Source organism: Ictalurus furcatus, chromosome 23 (assembly GCF_023375685.1).
Source record: "Ictalurus furcatus strain D&B chromosome 23, Billie_1.0, whole genome shotgun sequence".
NCBI classification, from domain to species: Eukaryota; Metazoa; Chordata; class Actinopteri; order Siluriformes; family Ictaluridae; genus Ictalurus; species Ictalurus furcatus.
The window spans coordinates 15,897,552-15,917,215 of NC_071277.1; the positions used below are offsets into that span (position 1 = coordinate 15,897,552).

Consider the following 19,664-nt stretch of genomic DNA (forward strand, 5'->3'; position numbering starts at 1 on the left):
AAGTATATCATATCTGGAACTTGCTCAGAATGTGTACTGACTTGTGGATAAATGTGCAGAGTAAGACGCGATCGGAAATGTTCTTCTACAAGTAGCATTTATCTAGAAGCTCAATGTCAGAAATCACTAGACTGCATTTTTCCAGACTAGTTCACCTTTAGTTTTCAGAATTTCATATATATGTGTTAGAACATCAGAGCTATGAACCTATCTCCAGCCCTCAGCTTATTCTTGAATCATTTTTGAAAATATCTTTTCAGTCCTGCGTATGCTGCACAATGTTCTTAAAAAATTTTTTACACCTTTTTTTAACCTAAAATTTTTTTAAAGCTGTATCCGCACATCTTTGCTCACACATCAATGAGCAGAGCAGAGCAGACTTCCTGGTTTCGCTGTCTCAACGCACCAGAACCCCAGAAATAGCAGGGCTGGCGTATGACTCATGGTGCCTCAGCTGAGCCTCTCTTTTGTCACATGAACTCAAGTGAGGAACCTGTTAGACTCAGACTGCTCATACAGGGCTGACTGAACCTCCCGGATGCCTCTTATGAACCGACACACAAATCGTCCTGACACCAGGTCCTCAGAACAAACACAGACCAGCTAACGTCCCCAATTAGGAAGAAGATGCATACTTCGTAACCAAAACGCACGCACACACAAATTCTTGGCCACCGTTACAAGAGGTCACTAAATGCATGAAACAGAAGCAGCAGGAGGTAGAACAAGGTGAAGACGCCTTCTCTTGCTGTCATTGTGCCGTCCTGTGAGAGAGAGAGAGAGAGAGAGAGAGGGAAGGAAAGAGGGAGGGGGAGCAGAAAGGGAGGGAAATAGGGAGGAAGGGAGGGAGTAAGAGCGGAGCGTGGAGAGAAAAAGCAGCGAGAGAGGATCGGCTCGCAGCACTAGCTGGCTGGCAGGAACTGCTCGAACGCCACTGACGAATGAGCTGTCTAGCCGTGAGGCTGGGAAAAGCGACAGCTTGTGACAAGCTGTGAGAGGAGGATGAACATAATGCGCACCTTGCCTCGCTTGCTTTCAGATACCGGCCAGAAGAAGACCCCTGACAAGAAGGATGGACGGCGTATGTCCTTCCAGCGACCCAAGGGGACCATCGAGTATTCCGTAAGTGAAAGCCTTATTCCTTTTTGCTGTGTTGTCTGTGTGTGTGTGTGTGTGTGTCTGTGTGTGTGTGTGTGTGTGTGTGTGTGTGTATGTCTGGTTCAGCGTCCTGTCCTGATTTGTGCACTTTGGATCCTGATGTTGCTGTCGGCGTTTGTGTATACTTAATATAGCGTGTTTACAGCAAAGTCACCGGCACGTGCGTGCACGCTGCGTTTCTCTTCGGACGGATGTCCCGCGTCGGTTCGATGTGTGCAGGAAGATGGTGCTGGAGGTAAACAACATGGATAGCATATGGGAAGAGGAACAGCTGTGTGATCCTTCAAGTGTGTGTGTGTTTTATAGTTTTTCTTTCTGTTTGGATTATTGTGAAAAAGCACTCGTTCCCATGCATATCAGCAGTGTTCACAAATGACCTTCCATGTGCATTAGCATTTTTGGTTGATTTGGTGTGTGTGTGACGTGAAAGAGCATGAGACTTGTATACACAACAAGCGAGAGAGAGAGAGAAGGGGGAACGAAAGCGAGACAAGAAGGAGGGGTGACGAAGAGAGGGGGGACAGATGAAGAGGGGGGGAAAAAAAAGGAGCGGGACTGAGCCAGAGAGAGACAAGAAGCGAGAAGAGAGCGATCATTCTGTCTTACTCTGCCTCACATGTTCTTGAAATGACCCCCAAATTTCCAGTTGCAGGCAGACTGCCTTCTTAGCCAAGCCTTGACAGAGTCAGAGACAACCAGCCAGCACTCCTGCCGTTGATGAACAGTGCTGTCCACCGGTGTTGTAACCGAGCCCAGCGGATTGGCACCTGACCCTGTTGATAACTGGCACCAAGCAGAACCCGAGTCGGCCATCTGTGCCACACCGTGGGGTTGTCATGGGTTATAACTGCAGCCTGCCATCCTGGTCCTCCAGAGCCTTTCCTGTGGTGCCCAGCAGCCTCGGGCATCACTCCAGTCCTCACGCCCCTCCCTTCTCCCACCTTCTCTTCCCCCACAGCCGTCTTTGTCGCCTAAGAATGACTGACGGGGCCGATTGTTTTCCTCAGCAGAGTGTGGAAAGGGTGCAAGGGAGGGATTTTTCACAGGTTGAGGAGGAAAGGGGCAGCGAGGGACGCAAACATGGGCTCCGTCAGCTTCAACCTTTCATATGCGTTTCTGTTTGCATGCATAGAACAGAGTGTGTTTCTCGCCGCCTTCTCTCCCTGTACCAGTTGCCCTCTACTGCAACTGGCGCTAATTGGGAGTTGGATGGAGGACACGGGTGCGGAAGACGACAAGACACGTCAACGGCGCTATTCGTGTCAGTCTGCCCAGGGCCGTTGCAGAGATTTTAAAAGTGAATTGAGCACTGACATTTGCTACGATTTGAGCAATTCTAGGCCAGGCCTTATCTCTTCCTAACCACCGTTGTGGTTAAGTTTTTTAATTTCCAGCTGGTGAAAAGAGAGGCAGGCCTCGAGTCTTTATCAAGACACAATGCTTGTCAAGAAGAAAATGGGGAAAGAAGAGGAGAAAATGTTGACCACTGCAATCCATCTGCTGAGCCACCGAGAAAGCAACCAGTTCAGCACGGTCCATGTATTGACTCGATCGTTTCAAATGGTGTTTGGACTCTGGAGGAAATGGAGAAAAAACACATTATAGGCTACAGATTTCCCCCCCCCCCCCCCCAATATTTCTTCCTTGTTGATTTCTGTGAAAAAGCATAAGCCTATAAATAGACCAGAGTGCCTGATTTTCAGTGCTCAGTATATCCTGATCTCTCAATATTAATAGGCATCTTGACTGCAAATGAAAAATGTAAACAAGCTTTACGCAACAACATAGCTGCTATCCACAATGCTATGTATTCTCGACTCATAAGAATACGAGTTCCTGCATCGTGTAACTTTATTTTTTTTCTATTATTTGAACCCCTTATAACATTCAGCCATATTGGCCAGTTCATCACAGATTCTCCAGAGCACCACTGATTGCTCGCTGGTATGCTGGCACTTCAGTAGACGCAGGATAGTTACTCAAGCCGAATGTGTCTCAGGAGAAGGTTCTCAGGTCTCGGCTGCCTTTTCAAGAGCCACTGAGCACTTTTTAGACTAATCATTAACACAGCCGGCCTTCTGCAATAATGGCACTTAGAGTGGGTACCTTACACATTACATTGCCAAAGTGCTTGCGGTTTACTTTTTTGTTGTTATTATTATTATTATTATTATTCTGCAAGGAAAAAAAAAAACAAAGAGCGTTTCTGCGTGACCTTGGGCAGAATGCATCAAGCTGTCTTTCTTATACCAATTTGCCAGCCGGAGTGCCAAAAACTAAATAAATAAATAGGTAGATGAATAAAATAAAAGTCACGGCTGCCCCTGGACTAACTCTGGAGGTGGAGGTGTAGCATTGTTACTGATTGAAAGCTGCTTGGTGTCTCGGTTGTCCATTAATTAATCCAACATGCCAAGCCTGGTAATAAACAACAGGCCTGAGATGGCATGTGCTCGATTTAGAATGTTCTAATTGAGATTGTATGGGTTTATATACAGTGTATGCATATTTAAACTCATGCAAACATCCATAAATGCTGTTTAAAAGTTTAAACCAATACGAAGGGAAAAACACATCCTTCTTAACTTGCTAAACAGCCTGCACTACTCCCAAACACTGCGATTAAAAAACAAAAAAAACAAAAAAAACACCACCACCAAAATAAACAGGTGGCGTGTCGCTGAGGACTGAGCTCGTAGCAAAGAAAGGTTCAAATATCACTTCAGAGATATGGAATTGGTACAGGTTTGCAAAGTCAGATGTAAAATATAATGCCGCATTACATCCTAAGCGGTAATTCGCCGTTGGAATGACGTCATTTTCGAACTCGCCACGTTCGACAGACGAAGTGGAGATAACAACGCCCCACGTTCGTCTTTGTTAGCAACAAGCTAACTTGGAAGAGTGATGTAAAAAAAAAAATAATAATTTTCCTGAAAAGACGAACTGTATAGTCAGTGTTTCAACACCGATTTAATAAAAGAATATGTCTATATGTTGATTCATCTAAAGCTAGTACTTGTATACACAGTATAACTCATTTAAAGTTAAGAAGTTTTGCTTTGTTCATTTCTGACGCTGTGCCCGCACGACCACGTCGATTCGCAGACACGCCGTAAACGAGGAAAGAACTCGGATTTGAGAATATCACAAGTTGACTTTTTTTCTCAGTTGTCGCTGAAGACCTGATTCCCATCGAGAACGAAGGGTTCACTAAGTTGTGCCAAAATAGTAACAGCACAATCTATAGCAAACAGTTCAAACTATTAAAAGAACCATTGTTTACACTGTTAGCTGTAGATGGTGCTAGTATTTAGCTAGTATTTTTATCTACATTTTCCAAAGTCCATGCTTATAAATAAAAAAAAAAAACTTTGAAAAATGACTATTTATTTGTAATTGCATTATGTAAGAACAACATTTTTTTTTTTTAATCCTAATCAAGAATCTTTCATAAAGTTGAAAGAATTGAGGTTTTTTAAGATCACCCAGTCCTACCATATGATGTGGTGACTCAAAGCTGTGTCTGTTCACATAGCTAGTTTAAGGCCATCATCTCTCAGCAGTTCCTCTTAACATGTCGTTGAGTCTTTCCGTTTTGGTCAGGAAAGTGTTGCCCACAAACTTTCCTCTTCTTCTGAAGTCACAACACACACTAGACATTGTTCTGAGAGGAGAGCAGAGACGCCTTGTCCTATGTTTTGTCTCCAGCACCAGCACAGGCTCTCTTGATTTTGTATTTTTGTTTTGTTTTACCTTTTTTTTTTTTTTTTTTGCAGGACAGTCATCCTATTCTCTTTCCCTCTTTATCCCAGTGTTGTCTGAAGGACAGAATGTCACGTCCCGACGTGACCACAGAGCTAAAATTAGGCCTGTAAACGATCAGCGGCAGTTAGGCAGCACATTCCACAAGGCTATAGTAATGACGGTGTCACTATGGCAACTGTCATGCTGAAACCGCGAGCTCGGGTCTGGAGATTGGGAGCCGTCTGAGCGCCCCTCCTCTCATTTTACATTCTGCTTGATTACACCATCCAGCAAAATATTATTTCCGATATGATGACACTCTTCCTCATGCAATGTGGTGATTAGGGATTGCTCCTTCACCTTTCTTTCCCTGTTGCCTCTTTAGTAGCGCTCTGAACGATTGGGTTTGTCTGTGCGTGTACACATGCAAAGAGCTTCGCTTTCTGTTTTCATACCACTGTATATTTTTGGAAACCACTGCTCGTGAACACAGACTTGTAAGGTAGTGTCTCCCATTTATTCTCAACCCAGGTCGGTCCGTCACAAGCCTCACTATGACAGGAGAGTGGCGGTTTTGTTTTGTTTATTTCCGTAAATCCAGACTTTCCCCACTTTGAAAACTTAAAAACAAACTTCTCATTATCAAGACAAAAGATACAGACTATAGATGTGCGTTTTGATCAGCGCACGATAGCTCAAGTACTCGCTACTTGGTTTTCTCCACTGAGTTCCTGGGCACAATAACATGACAACCTGTGATGGTTGCGTTTGGCTGTTAGCTGTTCTGTTCGCTCAGCTCTGCCAGCATCACATGTCTGTGTTACCGTAGTAAAGGATGCTGTTCGAGTCTTGACTACTATTTACTTTCGCTTGTGTTTTAAATATGAAGTAAAGACAGAACTAATAGTCGAGTTACATGACCGTTCTGCAATGCATACCTCGCACAGATTCAGAATAAATTGTGTCCTGTATCCAAAGTGGACACTCTGTAGACAGTCTCTGCTTATACATATGTCGATATAGCATCTGATGAAGATGGCACTGTTTGTCCCATACATTACAGTACATTTGAAATTCTTTTTCTTCACATATCCCAGCTTGTTAGGAAGTTCTGGTCAGGTTGCAGGGTCAGACACGAGACAGCGCTACTGGAGCCTACAGGTTTAAGTCCCACGCTCAAGGGCCCAACAGTTGTGGCTTAGTGGACCTGGCTCTTTCCTTTCTAAGCCAAAGTTATGCGCATGTGGGGAGGTCATAACTCGTATTTTGTGACCTCTGACTAGAAAACAAAAAAGGACACACCCCTCAACTCCAAATTCCTTCTCTGGGTCTCCTCAATCAACCCCGAGTTCCCCTCAGTCAACCCCGAGTTCCCCTCAGTCAACCCCGAGTTCCCCTCAATCAACCCTGAGTTCCCCTCCTCAACCCCGAGTTCCCCTCCTCAATCAACCCCGAGTTCCCCTCCTCAATCAACCCCGAGTTCCCTCCTCAATCAACCCCGAGTTCCCTCCTCAATCAACCCCGAGTTCCCCCCCTCAGTCAACCCCGAGTTCCCCTCCTCAATCAACCCCGAGTTCCCCTCCTCAGTCAACCCCGAGTTCCCCTCCTCAGTCAACCCCGAGTTCCCCTCAGTCAACCCCGAGTTCCCCTCCTCAATCAACCCCGAGTTCCCCTCCTCAATCAACCCCGAGTTCCCCTCAGTCAACCCCGAGTTCCCCTCCTCAATCAACCCCGAGTTCCCCTCCTCAGTCAACCCCGAGTTCCCTCCTCAATCAACCCCGAGTTCCCCTCCTCAATCAACCCCGAGTTCCCCTCAGTCAACCCCGAGTTCCCTCCTCAATCAACCCCGAGTTCCCCTCCTCAATCAACCCCGAGTTCCCCTCCTCAATCAACCCCGAGTTCCCCTCAGTCAACCCCGAGTTCCCCTCCTCAACCCCGAGTTCCCCTCCTCAGTCAACCCCGAGTTCCCCTCCTCAACCCCGAGTTCCCCTCCTCAACCCCGAGTTCTCTTCCTCAACCCTGAGTTCAGCAAGTTACTTCATATCAACACTGCTGCTCAGAACAGTAAACAAAGTAGCACTCCTTACCTTTAAATGAGTTCTCAACATCACCATTACCGTAACAACAAGCAGCACGAGTCCAGTCAGCTTTTTTTTTTTTAATAGTGCTGCATGTTTTAAATCAAATCCAGCACAACAAAATATCATCCAAGTGTGAGTACTGAACTGACAGTGAGAAAACGATTTTGTGAGCATGGTAAAGTTGCTCGGCATTTCATAATTACATGATACAAGGATGCTCTGGTGGTTGAAAATGACACAAATTGCACACATTGCCCATTTGGTAAAATGCCTTTACTCATCTTCTAGTGTTATTAACTAACGTTAAAAGCTACTGTCTGGAAATAACTGCACAGAAACATGGATTTTTCTTTACCCTTTTTATTGAGGTTAGTTTTGTGACCTCCATGTGCCTCAAGATGACTGTTATTCTTCTGAATAGCAGATTATTAAAATCGTTACCCATAAACGTATGTAAACGTACCTAGTGTTACCACGTCACTGTGTTTTTGAAGTTTTCTTGGTCTAGGATCCGGTACTCCTGTGCTTCATGCTTTGAAATGAGCATCATCTGCGTCGTCTCTGTACAAGTTCCCACGCCTAATGCCGCTGCAGACAACTGGATTAGTCTCTAACCAATCGGATTATTTTAAATAAGCATGGCCCCTGCATTTGAGATCGATTTCCATTTATTTTGTTGTTGATCCTGCCTTTAATAAATAAAGGAAAAATCAACATTCATTTTCACAGTAACGTATTGATCGTTGCCGTTTCCTGCAAGTACCCGAGTGTACTAACCCGTTCCTGCAAAAGACAAGCGTGTACTAGCATAGCATTCAGCAGTGCATCCTAATGTGTCACCAAATTGACTTAACAATCAGCAGCATCTGTTCTCTTCCAGAGCAGCTATCAACCACACTGTCTATCACTTTTCTTCTTCAAGTAATTCCAGCATCATCAAAAAAAAAATAACGAGCAGTTTTCTTGTACATCATTGAACTGCCAGTGATCCAGTGCTCCTGCTGCTGAGGTCAGTGATTTTTATAATATGATTTTTCTCTGCTCCGCTGACGTATTTATTGTGAACGGTAACTGCTGAGCGTCTTCGCGACTTAATAGGAATTACGGAATAATGTTTTTTTTTCCACATCGAGCTACGCATTATTGGTTAATTCGGTACACAAGCAGTCAATGAGCCATGGAGTTACAGCATGCACTTACACCATCTTATTTCTGACATAAGCCTTGACGTTCCCATTCCAGCAAGCGGAATATCATAACTCCAACCTCTAACAAGAAAGAGACATTAGTGGCTGCTGAGGGGATAGCGAGGTGAGTTTGGTATTTATTCGCACGGAAAGTGGCTTGAAGCTAAAAATAAAAACAGGCCATGGAAGAGGGGCTCGCAAACGGCACTCATAGGGAATCAATGTTCGGTGCCAGGCTGAGAGGATGAAAGAAAGCCACGAGTGGAGAGGCGTTAGGAATATCGACTACTATCTGGCAAGAGGTGCCAAATTATATTATATCATATTATATTTATTTATTTTCAAAAACTCTGAGGAATTTTGTCTCGTTAAAGAGAAGAAAAAACACTCCATTAAACTGTTTGAAAGCTTGGATGAAGAAGGCAATGGGAATTTTTAACAGTAATGCTTAGAACCTGTGAAAGTCAATCTACTATAAGCCCAAAACAGGCAAATTTATCTAATTTCTCAAGTAATATTTCAATATAAATATTCCTTTTCAATGAAAATACTAAATAAAATCAGGATGAAGAAATCATTAATGACTCAAACATGAAATTTGAAGCCATTTTTTCCCCCCATCAACAACATCAGAGCGTCATGAGCTCAAAAAGAAAACTGAAGTGCATTCCTGAAAATAAAAAATAAATACCAAAGTAATCAAAATGTAAATAAGCACTAAGTAGCATATCAATCCTTTTAATGAGGCAAATTAAAATTAATTCCTCCTTTTTTTTTTTTTTTTTCTTTTTTTTTTCAAAGAGCATTTTTAAGGACAGCTTAACGGCTGAATTAGTGCTGAGTGCTAAATTACAGATTAAATTATACTTGACCTAATGGATGAACATGATTGGCCAGCATCTGAATCTAGAAAGAAATGAGAGGAGAAGCTGAAAAGTAGCTCATATTCACAAATTTTACCCAAATTTCTTCCAGGTTTCATTCGTAGCCATTGATTATAATCCATCCACAGCAAATCTCTCAAGTTGTGAGAGAAATCCTGTTGTCCAGTGCATGTCTGTAGCGCACTGCCTTTTGTCTGTTGTCGCCTTGTGGGTTTGTTTTTTTTTAGATCCAACATAGGAAAAGTTTATAGCCTATAGAACACTACGATTTATACACACCACTGTTGTTTAAAATGTATTTAAGCTTGATTTACATGTTACATGCTAGGCTCCTTGGTAGCTTCATTGTCAGATTAACAAAGCAAGCTAGATGTGTTAGGTACAGACATTCACCGAAGGCGCTAGCAGTCTCTGTTACTTCCTTCCAAGCGTTATTTTTATTTATAATGTCTCTACATGTTTCATGAGATGTCACTTGACAGGAACTGAAGGTAGGAACTAAAGTTGTGGGTGGGGAACTGAAGAAACTTCAGACCTCACTCGCCATAGAGTTGGTCCAAGGAATTGTTTGGATTTGTCACGCTTTGTCATACCTAATTTGCATAGGTATCCCATATACATGATGGACACCATTGTTCTATGTTCTCATATTGGTTTTTACAACATGCCCATCATTTTACAAGGTTTATATTGTAGTGCAAGCAGGAAAGGTAATAGAGTTATATCATAACACCAGGTCGAAATATTTCAGCTCAGAACAAACAGTCACCCTTTATGTTAATGTTTTAGAATAAGATGCAGCATTTTGTTTGTTGTCATTTCCCACAGCGGCATGATTTTAAAGGTCAGATCACCTCTGACTGTGCTGTATTTAACAGAATGGATCGAATTGTCTTTCCTTTAAAAGCCCAGAGGCGTTACCCAAATAGGTGTCTGATTGGTTTCCTCTCAATGCCCTTCAGCAAGTCAGGGGTGATTGTGGTTGTGATGTCAGTGTATTGATGTCATCCAGGCTGATAAAGATGCAATGCAGGACGGTAAACAAGGTCAATAAGCATGTCAGAAGCAAACAGTGCAAGAGTGAGTGATGGCATAGCTCTTACTGCCAATATGACTGATGATAAATGGGCTGTGTTGGTTATTGATTAGCTCCGTTGGGAACACACAACACTCTTATCCTTAAAGGGGAATTCCACTGAAATTCTATACTTTTATGTTTTTATCAGTAGTATGACAATATGATGAGATGTACTACATAAATGCAATAAAAATATGGCAGTTTCTTGGCACAAGTCACACCCTGACACTGCCTAATTGTACAAAAACACGGACAGACATTGTGCATGTATATCACCATGTAAGATGCCCACATAGACCATTCCTTCATGTACACTGATAATACAGTGCCCTCCACTAATATTGGCACCCTTGGTAAATATGAGTAAAGAAGGCTGTGATGAATTGTCTTTATTGTTTAACCTTTTGATCTTTTGTTAAAATTTTTTTACAAAAAATACTCTGCTCTCATGGATATCAAACACTTGCAAACACAACACAGGTTTATCAACAAAAGAAATTTGGGAATTTGGCTTATGTGTTGCTTCATATTTATACCCCTGTGAAACAGGAAGACTTTGGTTGAAAAATTTCCTGTTCCTAGGAATAGTAAAAAAAAATATCACTGGGTATATACTTCAAATATATTTTTCTCATATGAATTAATAGGGGTGCCAATAATTGTGGCACACATATATTTAACTAATATAATTTTTTTTGATAAACCTGTCTTGTGTTTGCAAGTGTTTGATGTCCATGAGAGCAGAGTATTTTTGTGACTTTTTTTTTTTTTTAAACAAAAGGTTAAAAAATATAGACAATTTTTCACAGCCATCTTTGCTCATATTTACCAAAGGTGCCAATATTAATGGAGGGCACTCCAGTCCCTCAAGGGCAGCAGTGGCTCAGTGGTTAATATGTTCGACTACTGATTTGAAGGTTGTGGGCTCAAATCCCAACACTTCCAAGCTGCCGCTGTTGGGCCCTCGAGCAAGGCCCTTAACCTTCAAATGTTCAGCTGTATAAATGAGATAACTGTAAGTCACTCTGGATAAAGCCATCTGCCAAATGCCATAAATATAAATGCGTCCCTACGCAGGATCCATTTTAGTTGTTATTCGATGACATGATGGAAAACCGGTATACTTGTAGCAATTCCAGGATCTCCGTTTGATCCAGAGATCGGTCATAATGTGCATCACCTGCTTTCCCTTCATTTCGTCTAGCGTGATACAACTACTACATTTTAAAAATGAAAAATAAATACATCCAGAACAGGCACATGTCTCCTAAGAAGCAGCAGACCGGTGCATTAATGATATGAACAGGTGTACATGCTGAAGAACAGATGGAGAATTGGAGTATTTAATTGCTGCCTATTTCTGTTTCTTAGAAGAGAGCTGGCAATTCTCATAAACATTTTCTTGAGCTTCAAGCGTCCAGTCTTTAGTCATGAACTTCAGTTACCACTCACACCTTTAACTGTATCTAAACTGCACTTTAATCCAGTTTAATCCATCACGATGAAAGTTCTGTAGCAGAATGTTACATCGAAGGCTTATTTGAAGCCTAGACGTTTCAATGAAGTTTGGGTGAAGTCAAAGATATAGTGAGCATTCTGTTTGAACCAGAAAATGAATGTTAATAGCTAATATTTGAGTCATTGTGGTAATGTTTGCATCCTGATAATGGCTGGACCTTATCTATCATACACAGAATTTTTTTTTTTTAAACCAGTGTAGGATCTTATTACCACCACAGGTAGAATGCAGTTAGAGGTGCAATAAGTTCCTGCAAACAGCACTCAAGAAACCGACAGAGAAAGCTGCACACGTATGTTTGTTTCATTTATTTGGCTGTATTAATTAGTTGGCTGTAGTAATGTATTTGTTTTTGTTCATGTTTTTATTCAGGCTGAAAATTCACTGGTCTTCTGTTTAGAGGCCCGATCAAGTCGTTAGTCATCGGAGTTCAATTGCCAGTCCAAGTCGAGTCATAAATCAATCCGTGTGCGGTTCATGTACCAAGAGGTAGCAATTCTACCTCTAACTCAAGTCCCTATCTCTGGTCATTCCACTTCCCTCTTCAAGCTTAACCATTACTAGTAGTACAGATATTTGTTTTCTTGTTTGTGGCACCTGAAAGTTCAGGAAAAGAATCTGACGGTTCACAAACAGAAAATCTGTTTGACTGGATGAAGTAGCTTATAGGGGTAAGACTGGAAAGCCATATGTACGGTGACCTAAGTGCTTATGAAGTGGTTTTGTTTTGTTTTTTTTTAATAAAATGGTAATGGCTGGTATAACCGCTCTCATTTTAATTTTATGAGCCATTTCTGTGCTCTGTTGCGTTCACTATGTCAGGTTAGACCCTCTTGAGATAGAGGTCATTTTGTGAAAGACAGCCATTTTGTCAGTTTGTCATGGATCATGATTCTTCATTGTAGTCTGGGGTTTTCATGATGGCCAAATGTTGGCTTCGATACAAATAGAAGGTGTAGTAATGTGATTCTCCATACCAAAACAATACTGTTGTGCTGGGCAACTGGGACTGGGGTGGTTCATGTTGCATTTGTCCCAGCGTTAAAGTCATAAGTTCTCCCTTAAATTATGCCCAGAACGATTGGAGCGGTTCTATTTATAGCGCAATACTCTATAACGTCAAACTGCACCATTATTAAGCTGAACACGGTGCCATTAATTGAAGTTGTGGGCCGACAGTAGCACCATGTAGAGTGTACATGTACCATTACACGGCATCATTTCATATGATTGTGTAGGTCAGTGTCTAGTTCTGTTCTCAACAGCAGTATTTTACGACACTACATCAAAATTAAGCTGCGTAAAGATAGACAAATGACTAGTCCTGCCGCATCACGAGCTTCATCAGTCACTACACAGGAAAAGCTGTTCATTAAACGTCTCAAGATTTTAGCCACCTCACCTGCAGAGTCGAGTCACAATGCTCGGTGGCTGTTTTGCAGTGAATTTGGAACGTTTTCAAACTGGTTTTGTTGTATCTGGTTGCTGCCGGTCCAAAATCTCAGATTGTTCTTTATTCCAGTTAGGGCTGCGACGAACGATTATTTTCATAATCGGTTAATTGGCTGAAGCTTACTTGCGCTCCCAAAGTTTATCACCGTGTCTACCTTGTGAGTGAGGAGCAACACGGCCTCGTTACAAATAGATCACTTCCGTTATAATAAACCACAGAATTTACACTTCAAGCACCAAATACAGCATATAAAGACAATACTTCTTGAATTAAACTAAACCTTTTAAGAAACTTGCACCAGTCTCCCCAAGCCATTCCACAGTGGCACATTTTGGATATAAACACAACTTTATGCTCGTGCATCACTGTCGTGCTTCCGTACTACACAAGCTCCGCTTTGTAAAGTTTGCAATCCTTCGAGGAACTTCTAAAATTCATACACTAGACAGTAGAGTACATAGTGCATAGTGTAAGTGTATAGAACGTCATTTGGGACACAGCTTCTGTACTCTGGTCTGTACTCTCAGATGCATGCTTTTGGGAACAGAAATAACGTAATGAGTAAACGTACCCCGATTAAAACGACAATTTTCATAATCGATTATTATCGATTTTATTGATTAGTTGTTGCAGCTCTAATTCCAGTCTAGTCTCATGACTCATTGTTTTGAACCTTCGAATCGCACTGGTGCTTTGATACCGTTCATCTGAGGGAACAAACATGAGCTGAGTTGGGCGAATTATTTTCTGCTTGACGTTCCCATCGTCTTGAACTTTACCAAGACTCCCCCGCTTCATCATCTTTCTTTTGTTTTTGTTTGTTTATTCACGCTTGGCCTGTTTTTTTTTTGTTTGTTTGTTTGTGTTGTGTCTGGTCCAGGTGGAGTCACGGGACACTCTGAACAGCATAGCGCTGAAGTTTGACACCACCCCCAACGAGCTGGTTCAGCTCAACAAGCTGTTCTCCAGAGCCGTCGTCCCCGGACAGGTGTGCTCCTTTCCTCTCATCTCCGCCGTCTCCACCTCTCTTTTCCTCTCTTTACACCTTCTCTTTTATGCTTATCCTACTTTCCTACACTCAATATATAACCACTTTTTCTCACTGAGATCTCTGACAAGCCTCAGCCTGTTTTTAGGCAGTTGTATTGTCCAAATTTGTCCACGTTTCAGGTATCTGCTTCTTGCAGCAAGGCCATTACTCGTATTCAGTGAGTGCAAACAGTAAGGCTATGTAAAAATATTATAAATGTCATCAACAATTTTTTTCTCATTACATTTCTCACTGAAATCCTTGTAGATCTAGGCATCTTCATGAATAGATCTAAATTTGGTTCTCGTTAACGGCTCGAACACTTACACACTAGCTAATCAGTCTGTACAGGATTTCGCAAAGTTTTTTTTGTGATTGTTGCAGCCAAAAATGCTTGATTTTGCGGCATCTTTTTTTCCAAATTTGCGATGCAACTTGTGGGTTTTTTTTTTTTTTTCCTTCTTATTTCCAGAAAACTACTTGAATTGGTGAAATTATTTTGCACGGTGTTTAACAGTGATGTTTGTTGATAAATGTGATCTTAGCTGTACTCATGTTTGACGCACGTGAATCGAAGAGGGCTTTGACTGAATGCGTGTTGTGATGACGTCATATTACGCGTCCCGGGACAAATCTGCGGAAAATCTGCGTATTTTGACATTTTTTTAAATCGCAAGCTCCCCCCGAATATTGCGGAGTTAGCTTGCTTTTGCATTCACCTTGCCCTTTTCTTCTGTTCCACTTATTGCATGCAATTATTGAATGATTGATTGATGGAGAATTATACCTCTGGTCTAGGGATGCATCGATACCATTTTCTCAGACTGAATGCGAGTAAGTTTTTTGGGTTCTCGATAGTGATAATTAAATGACCAACGTACTTTGTAATATTCAATCAGAGACATCACGGAACATTTTATTTAGCCCTGGTTACATAGGGGCCATGAAAAAGTGTATACATGTGTGTTCGTGCAGTTAAGCTACTAGACTCGTTCTTTAAATTAAATGCGTTAGCTAGTAGAGGTCTACAGATAGTGAATTTGAACTGATAGCGATAACTAAGTCGGGCGGTACCTGCCTATAACCGATTAATCAAGCGATAGTTTTTAAAATTGATACTGAATGAACACTCAACACACGACAAGTAAAATATTGCTGAACTTTTTTTTATTACAAAAATAAAAAGTACTGACTGTACCATGAAAATGTACTGTACTTTTTAAAATGAAATAAATATTATTGTATATATTAACTATTAATGAATATTAACATAAATAAAAGATGTCCATCCAAACTTAACCAAAAAGTAACACTCCAAATAACAAATAAAAATAGAGACAACCAAAAATGAATCAAAAAACACTTCAAATAACACAACAGAATTTGTCAGCGATAGTTTTTATTTCGCCTCTAGAGGCCGCTCTCGTATCGTATAATGACAGCAGACCTTTCTCAGCCGGGAAAAACTATCTTGGGATTCTGTGGATTTTTGCCGATAACCGATCGTCCCAGCAATCACTTTGCAGTTCTGATTAATCAGCAAAAACGATCAATCAGTCAACCTCTATTAGCTAGCTATATTAGTAACCTTGGATCAAGTAGCATTGCAGTAAAACATTAAACACTAAGAAAGACCATTTTTGGTTTTATTGCATCAAAATCCGACGTTGTCCGTGACCGATTGTGGCTGATTGTCAAGAACAACATTGTCTGTAGACATTTTTATCACTGTATTTTAAACGTTGGTATCCGAGAATGTATGACGTGTACATGAGCAGTAAATGAGCACAGTATCTGACCAATACTAGTATCTATTTCGATGCATCCCTAATCTGATCAAAATGTTTACTTTAAGTATGTAAATTGCTTGTATATGCATAATCACCAGCATGCTGATGTTGCCTCCCTGTTCATAAAACCTGCAGGGTGTGTGCAGTGTAAAGTTGTGTTGTGGTGGTGGTGGTGTGTTCTTTTGCAGGTTCTGTATGTACCTGATCCTGAGTATGTGTCAAGTGCAGGCAGCTCCCCATCCCTCAGCCCCATCAGCCCCCTGTCTCCCACTTCCTCCGAGGCCGAACTAGAGAAGGTGACGTACATGATACTCCATCTTCTTCCAAAACAGTCTTCAGGGACTTATTATTCCAACACCATTAAAGAGGAGATAAACACATTGTATGCACACAATCAAGCCCATGTAAGGCATATTCATACGTGTGATTTTGTTTCAGCTCTGCTTTTCCACCGAGGCGCCTTCGGATCTCCATTCTAGCCTCTGATTATTGTCTAATTCGATCGAGGTGAATACACATGCCTCAGTCGAGGGAAACATGAGCAGACAATGTGAAGCGCTTGCATTCCCCATCAATGCGATGAGTTAGCGTTGTGCTTTGTTTCCTCCCCTGATGATTTCGAGCTGCAGGATGCCACGTGTGCAAAATCGCTTTCTCTTATGCTGCCAAGGTTACTAAGCGTGAACCGTTCTTGGTTTGCAGATAACACGTTGTGTTTGTCTAGCTCTTGGTTTGTTTTTCCCACAAACCTCCGTACATTTCACCAGTCTGTTTCCTGCGTCGGACGAAGATACGTTAGAGAGAGATGTAGATAAAGCTGTTAGAGTTTTATTACAGAGTGGAGACTTGACTTCAGTACAGCATGTAATGCAAAACCTGCTTTTGTTTTTAAAAGCTCTGTGAAATGTCATACGTAGTGTATCTTCTGTTCCATTCAAGACTGCCTTCTCTGTGTGCCTTGTTTTAGACTCATTCCTTTCTCTTTCTACATTTATACAACATTATTTTTTTTAGGTCATTAGAGAACAGACCTGTTCTCGAAGGCAGTAGAACTTTTACATGTTTTACTGCACCTCATATGTATCTCGTGCCCCCCTCCCCTCCCCCCAGCCTTTTAAAGATCTTTGAATTAAAAAGGTATTATTGTCGACTTGCGCAGCCCAGGCACTTGTATATTACTTGGGAGTGTTTATTATCGGTTTGCTTATACGTAATGAAGCACTGCAGAGAATTGCTGCCACAGGGTTTAGTGTGTAAGAGTGGGGCTGTAATGCTCTGTCTGTGGTTAGCACTTAATTCAGCCAGGAGATTCGGCAACGAAACGGCAGAGGCAAAAGGAACTGGGTTTAGTCGCTTTGCATGCCAAGAGTCAAACATGTTTACCTTTTGTTGTAATGTGTCCTTCTGACCAGCACATGTTGACAGAAGTGACGAAACATATCATCAGACCGCTGCTGAAATTAATCAGTAACTGTACTCAAGCGCACGCTGACCTTGGACCATTTATGGAGGTTAGAACGGGATAGCAGCTCTGTTTTTATTATATTAGATGTTGGATACTCTATACAGGATTAAAAGTATTACTTAATCATGTATTCTAAACACTTACGAATAGGAGACACACTATTCTTGTTTTGCTTGTTTGTTTGTTTTTGTTTTTTAGAATGCTCACCTGAAAGGTTCACAAGGCATCTGATTGAGACTAGAGGTGTACATCAGGACTGGGATTCTGCGAAACGTGCCAGAAAAGTTGCATGAGAGGGATGGGTTGTTTTTTTTTTTTAAAGTTGCACTGGTTTATAATTAGTCTACTAGATTTTGTTTTTGTAAGATACAATCAAAAAGAATAACTGCATGAGGGGAATAAAAAACAAACTTCTAGTTGAGACCGATTATGAACTGGAGTGATGTAGCTGAGGTTGAGGAACTGTCCGAGCCAGAATTCACACACCATGCTGGCTGACACTGCTGGTATTTCAACCTCTAGGTGTTCCCAGGGTCTTTGTTTTAGGGTTCATTTTAGGCTTGCTGCTATAGACGGTGTTCTCGGTGTTGCTCGGTGTTGCACGGTGTTGCGGCCGCACACCGGTTACATCACTTGCCCACCGCGGCACCGCCCCACCGTCGTTGAACCTTTTTATAGTAATGAAAATCATTTAGTTCAGTTACAGAACGGACGCTACGATTATAAACTGAACGCGTCTGCTCAATTCAACACGAGCCGAACGAGTCCGAGTCGCAGCGCAGATCAGATTTCATTTATCACATGACGAGAGCGAGGCGAGCTGACTGACAAGACGATGGCGGAAGATTTGGTTTCAAAAGTTCTGTGTTCAATATAAGCGAGTTTGTCATTGTCTTGTAGTTGTTGTGTTTTTCATTAAGAATAATAATGAACCCACCTTTCAAGCAATTGCCATTGCCGCTAATTCGAAAGCGAAAGTGAAATGCGCAACAGCTGCAAGGCAATTCATAAGCAAAGGGGGTAAACCCCCCACACACACTTCTGGCCCCGCCCAACCCAGTGATATCGGTATCACCAGTGTTGTCACACGTCGATTAACCGTCGTTAATCAACTGTCGATCAACAGTCAGATCAAACATGAATAAAATCCGTCCAGCAGAAAAGCCAAATTACTGAAAGGGGAAGGACACGGGACGTGAAAGGACAGACCTTCACTTTGTCTAGGTGAAACGAGTGGGCGGGACTTCGTCTCTTCGGTTGGTCTAAAAAATAAAAATAAAAAAATGGAAGTGCTGCTTATTATTAAATAGTGGTCACACTGACGTACACTACAATTCCTGTGGTCGAATTTTCTTTGTGTCTCCGAAGCGTATTATTTAGTACACTCGAGGAGAGAAAATGAGACAGCAGAGTTTAACGTCTTGTTTCTGTGAGTGATGACGATGGAGTTGATGTGTACTGATGCTGCAGGCAGTATTTCAGAAAAGCGTATTGTGTTGCAATTGATCATGAGATTAATATTACATAGTCATAACGCCCAGCCGCATAGATGCAGAATATCTATGCAGAATAGATCTGTGGGACAACTGATCATGTTTCCCATTCCGAAAGTTTGTGTTTGTATTTCCACAGACATATAATCCAACAGCGCTGAGATAACTGACATCACTCCTTACGCTTTACATAATTCTCCTTCAGGAGCTTTTTCTGTTTTTTTTGTTTTGTCCCCCCCCCCCCCCATGATCCGGTTAGTAAATCAAGCGCACCTCTTCCTGCGGCACAACCTCACACTTCCTGCCTCGCGCTAAATTTAGCCTTCCGGTGTAGAGAAAGGCAGTGAGAGAGAGGGAGAGAAAGAAGGAGACATGCATGACAGTATGAGAGAGAACGAAGCAGGCAGGAGGAGGGGAAGGAGATGCGTGCGTATGTGAGATAGGCATGCATGCATATGCGTGTGTGACAGAGATAGCAAGGCAGAAGACGAAGCAACGTTCCACACAAGACAGAGAAGCAAGGGTGAAGGTGAGAGGAGAGGAAGGTCAGTGTTAATTACCAGTGCGTGTCTGGTGTTGGCTAACATCCCTTTCGTTGTGTTGCAGCTTTGGCACATGGCCTAGAGTCTTGTGCTTTCACTAGGTTAAACTCTCACTCGGTAATCAGGGGCGGTCGGAAGTCGAACACAACACTGTATCGCAAAGCGGGACTAATTGCATATTTAACATTTTGTTTAACAGTTTACGGGGCGTACAGGACCCACCTTTGTCCACCAGGT

General features: G+C 41.9%; 1 protein-coding gene across 5 annotated transcripts in view; it reads left to right on the forward strand.

Moving 5' to 3' along the window:
* oxr1a (oxidation resistance 1a) overlaps positions 1-19,664 on the forward strand; it is a 184,495-nt gene that overhangs the window by 134,219 nt on the left and 30,612 nt on the right. For 4 of the 5 annotated variants that reach the window (XM_053611287.1, XM_053611291.1, XM_053611289.1 and 1 more), the window contains 3 exons: positions 1,040-1,122; positions 13,988-14,095; positions 16,116-16,223. In XM_053611287.1, coding sequence (XP_053467262.1) covers positions 1,040-1,122; positions 13,988-14,095; positions 16,116-16,223 — 299 coding nt within the window. Of the gene's footprint in view, positions 1-1,039; positions 1,123-13,987; positions 14,096-16,115; positions 16,224-19,140; positions 19,431-19,664 lie in introns of those variants that run through there. The other variant, XM_053611292.1, reaches the window with a different exon arrangement.